The sequence below is a fragment of the Aplysia californica genome, unplaced genomic scaffold, assembly GCF_000002075.1.
Source record: "Aplysia californica isolate F4 #8 unplaced genomic scaffold, AplCal3.0 scaffold00086, whole genome shotgun sequence".
Lineage (NCBI taxonomy): Eukaryota > Metazoa > Mollusca > Gastropoda > Aplysiida > Aplysiidae > Aplysia > Aplysia californica.
Window position 1 is genome coordinate 530,734 of NW_004797356.1, and position 4,675 is coordinate 535,408.

At 37.3% G+C, this 4,675-nt stretch overlaps 1 protein-coding gene across 1 annotated transcript in view; it reads right to left on the minus strand.

Moving 5' to 3' along the window:
• Positions 1–2,786: 2,786 nt before the first annotated feature.
• LOC101855242 (lysosome-associated membrane glycoprotein 5) overlaps positions 2,787–4,675 on the minus strand; it is a gene marked incomplete in the record, with an annotated part of 38,807 nt that continues 36,918 nt past the window's right edge. Inside the window, 1 exon segment of the mRNA XM_013080444.2 lies at positions 2,787–3,622. Coding sequence (XP_012935898.1) covers positions 3,450–3,622 — 173 coding nt within the window.

Consider the following 4,675-nt stretch of genomic DNA (forward strand, 5'->3'; position numbering starts at 1 on the left):
GAGAGAGAGAGAGAGTGAAAGGAAGAGATAGAGGAGGCCAAAAAGCACTGCAGAGGGAGGGTGGTGAGAGTGACAGGGAGGGTGTCGTCGAAAGCGCCAAGAGTAGCCTACAGTAGGCCTACTTAATGTATACATGGGTCAAAGTCAAAGGTTCAGCCCATCGTAGCCCAGTTTACGCCGTGCGTGTAGTCGCAAGTGTGTATGTCTAGATCTAAGATCTAGATCATCCATTGTTATTCCGTTCGTAGAACGGGTGCTTTTACTAGTTATTACAATGATAAACTTGTCTTGGCGTAGATCTTCGTAATGAATTGTGCGCTTGTCTATGAAATAAAAAGTTGCCGTTATGCTAGGATCTACACAGCTACACAACTTTGTGGTAAACAATCGAGATGACACAGGAATGCTTTTGAACGAATCGGTCTTTTTTTTTTTTACACAGCTCATATTATGCGGGCATTTCAGGCACTATTTGTGACTTCTCTTTATACATTACTTGCTCACTGCCTGTAATTATCTACGCAAAACCTCATGTTTGCTATAACGAACACTCGGATTCAACGAGATTTTAGGTCAGGCCCGGCGACCTCGTTGAAACAGAGTTCCACTGTTCATGTATATGGAGAAAAGAGGAGCAGAGACGACAAAGGATGACGCATTGAACATTTTTCTCCACGCTAAACGGCAAAACAAAACAAAACAAAACAAACAAACAAACAAACAAACAAACAATCAAACCAATAAACAAACAAGCAAACAAACAATAGCAGCAACCGGCACACATAACGAGCTTTTATTCCCCAGCATGGTTTAAATACGAGCGGAACACAGAACTAGAAGGAAATCTCACCAAATGCCAGTGCATGTTTGCTGGTCTGTTTCTCTTGCTCTTGGGAGGTATTACAACACAGACACCATCACGACAGAGAGAGAGAGAGAGAGAGAGAGAGAGAGAGAGAGAGAGAGAGAGAGAGAACTGATACATAAAATAAATGCGCAGAGGACTGAAGTAGACCTTGACCTTTTCATCTTTTCTTTCTGTTTTTAAAAAGAATTGTTTGTTTGTTTTAATGTTTCAATCTCTAACGTGTAATGTTACTCCCACAAGAGATACACATTGTTGCAGTCTGTTAGGAGCCCAAACTAATTCTTAGTTTTTTGTGGCAGCTGATTACAAAGATGTTATTTCCACCTGGAAATTCAAGGTAAAGGAGTTTTTTGAAGTATCATATAACGTCCTACCTCGTCCAGCAACGGTTCAAACCCCTGACCCATGAATGCGAGCCGCTGTCTTGAACACAAGAATAACGTATTATATATAATAATAATAATATACATTTTTCTGCATTTTTCGATTTTGCCTTTTAAAATGTTTTACAGTTGAGAGGGAACAGGATGAGATCCATACAACTGAGACAACAAATGTGTGTCTCAAGAAAGCCGTACAAGAGATAAAAAAATAAATAAATAAACACACTAACAAACAAAAAAATAGATTGACGAAACGAGAAATATAAGACCGAAAGAACAATCACCACAAAATAAGACTAAGTATAACGAAACATTTCATCAGTCTCTTAGTAAGACTAGAATCTAATAACATATCAAATCAAGGGCAGTAAAATGAACACAAAAATTAAGTCTTAAGAAATGAACCATGAACACAGACAGACACAGGATATTTACACACATGATAACTTGATGACTATGACAAAAGATGTCAGAGTGTTTTCTGGGATATTGCAGGTTTAAGAATCATAATGAACCATGGAGGACAGCATGGGTTAAGTAATGTTTCCAGAATTTCTTAGACTGAAATCTGTGAGGAAACAGAGCAATGTTATATGACGAGCAAAAGAAAAAGCGAAATTCAAAGTATTCTGATATTTGTTGCTGTCTGCAGCACGTTAAACTAATTGTTCACAAAACACCAATCTTAGGCTAAGGATCCCTCTCGTGTACAGAGAGCCGTAATGGCCACACAAATGAAAGATCTTTAAAAGAATCAAATTAATCAACTACAAGTACCATACGTACAGCCAACCAATTACATTCAGACGCTGGAACTCTCAATGTCAGCATAGGCTAATGCTACGACTAGCGCAAAGAAGTTTTGAGAAAAACAAAGTTAAGAGTGGCCTTCAAGACACGTCACGAGTAGGCCTAATTATTTGAAACTCTCTTTAACCAGGTAATTCACACTGAAACCTTTTTCTTGGATAAAAGGGCTACAGTGTCGTTTAAAAAACTAGAACATATTTAAAGCTCGGTGAGCTCTAGAAATTACTGTTTTATGATCAGCTTGGTTAAAGAAAATGTTAAGTTTCCACTTTCATGAAAGTTACAATTTAATATCCTGGGATATTTCCATCCAACAAAAAAACTAGTTCAGAAATAGTGAGTATTTTTTAAAAAAGCCACATTGACAGAAGCTCTTTCTTTTTTTCCACGCCAATAATACAGCGCACTTCCTGCTTTCATGAGCATAACTAGCAGACTGCCAGTTTCATGACTCACGATCCGCGGAGTTAAGCATGTTTATGCACACAAACGCACACGAGTACATACACACATACATTATATGCATACACACATACACGGAAACACACGCACAAAGACACATAAACACACACACACAAACACGCACACACACACACACACACACACACACACACACACACACACACACACACACCCACACACACACACGTATTCTCTTAAACAGACCCCAGGCACACAAACACATTGATTGAACGTTCAGTAAATAATTTGCTGGAAGTAGCAGATACAGTACAGCCTTTCAATCCTTGTCAATAGCTGTGCTTTAATAATAATATTTATATTCTCATGATTCCTTGAGCAAAATTATCTACGTCTGTGAGAACCTGTTGCATTTCCCTTCTTCATAATGCCAAATATATTCCAATGGCCTTTCTGCATCTTAAAAAAGGATATAAATAGTATCTTGATTACAGAAAGACATTACTACATAAATTTAATGGGTAGAACAATTTCGCTTAAAGTGTATTATTTCTTTTAATTTTCAACCTGCTTGTACTTTTTGAAGGTAAAGAAAAACGAATTTTTTCCTTTAAAGTTGTTCTTCATTCTCTTCAACATAGGTTCTTCCTGAGGGAAAGTACATTATTAATTTTCTACCTGTCTTGTCATAATAATTCGAGTTATTAAAAAACAAATTATGATCAATTTTATCTTGCTAGTTTGCAGAAATAGATTACATTCTCCATTTTAATTAATGCTGAGATTTTCGAACATCACAGAATAACTTTCTGATCTTGAAGATATTTTTTCAGTGGTTTTTTTTGTTTTTTTTTTTTTTTTTGTTTAAGAAAAAAAAAAAGACTAGTGTCTTTAACATAGGGTAAGTTCCGGTCCAAAGAGATAATGCATCTTGCCCATGTCTTGCGACGTCAGACATCTCAGACATCTCACGGCATAGGCCTGTACTCCGACTGTTCTCTGGCCTCCTGCACTTTTCTGCTGATGACGTAACCGATAACAACGAGAATGACGATGACGCTGAGGCAGCAAGCGATGATGAGTGGGATGAGAATGTCCTCGTCAGTTCCAGAATCGTCCCGCTCCGAGCAGTACTCTACTGCTGTAAACATAATTAAGTATTACAGTTGTAATTAATTATATAAGTCAGTAAAAGCCAGTGTGTGACAAATGTGTATTAAGACGAGTTTTTAAATTCGAACGGAAAATTGAATTCCCCCCCCCCCAAAAAAAAAAATTAAAAAAACAAAAATTCCTCTCTGTCTCTCTGTCTCTGTCTCTCTCTGTCTCTGTCTCTCCCTGTCTGTCTGTCTGTCTCTCTTTCTCTCTCTCTCTCTCTCTCTCTCTCTCTCTCTCTCTCTCTCTCTCTTTCTATCTATCTATCTCTTTCTCTCTATCTATCTCTTTCTATCTTTCTCTTCTATGTCTGTCTTTCTCTCACTCTCTTGCGTTCTCATTCTCTCACTCTCTCTCTCTCTCTCTCTCTCTCTCTCTCTCTCTCTCTCTCTCTCTTTCTCTCCCTCCCCCTCTCTCTCTGTCTGTCTCTATCTGTCTTTCACTTTCTCTCCATTTTCGTTATTTCGTCCTTCCATCTACATGTCATTTCATTTGTTTGCACTTTGTTGTCTTGTGTGTCAGTATTGAAATAAAAAGATCTAATACCTTTTGCTAAAAGGCCCCTCAAATCTTATAGTTGAACGCCATTGCGCAATGCCAGCATGCAAAAAAAAGAAGAATTTTTTAACAGAAAATAAAAATATATTTTTTAAATTTAAAAAATACATTGTATTAAATTAAAACCCAGAAAAGAAGCTGTAATTCACAGCCAAAGATGTGACTACAGATTGCATCGAATTACAATATTATATAGAAGTGCAGCAAACTGCTTAATAGGTTCTCTGATGTGGTTTGCTCCTTTTTTTCTTTCACACTTCTATCGTCTTATCTGTCCTCCTCTTTTCTTAGTTATGTTACTCTCCAGTAAACACCAAATCTTCGGCCTTTATTTGATCCATTTGCATTGCAAAAGCAGTAAAACGTTTACTAAAATAAAAACTCATAATCTCAGACGCTGTTTGGCAAACCGGTGACATTAAGTGGTCAGTGATTAGTTTGCTGATTTTTTAAATTTTGTGTGTGTGTGTGTGTGTGTGTG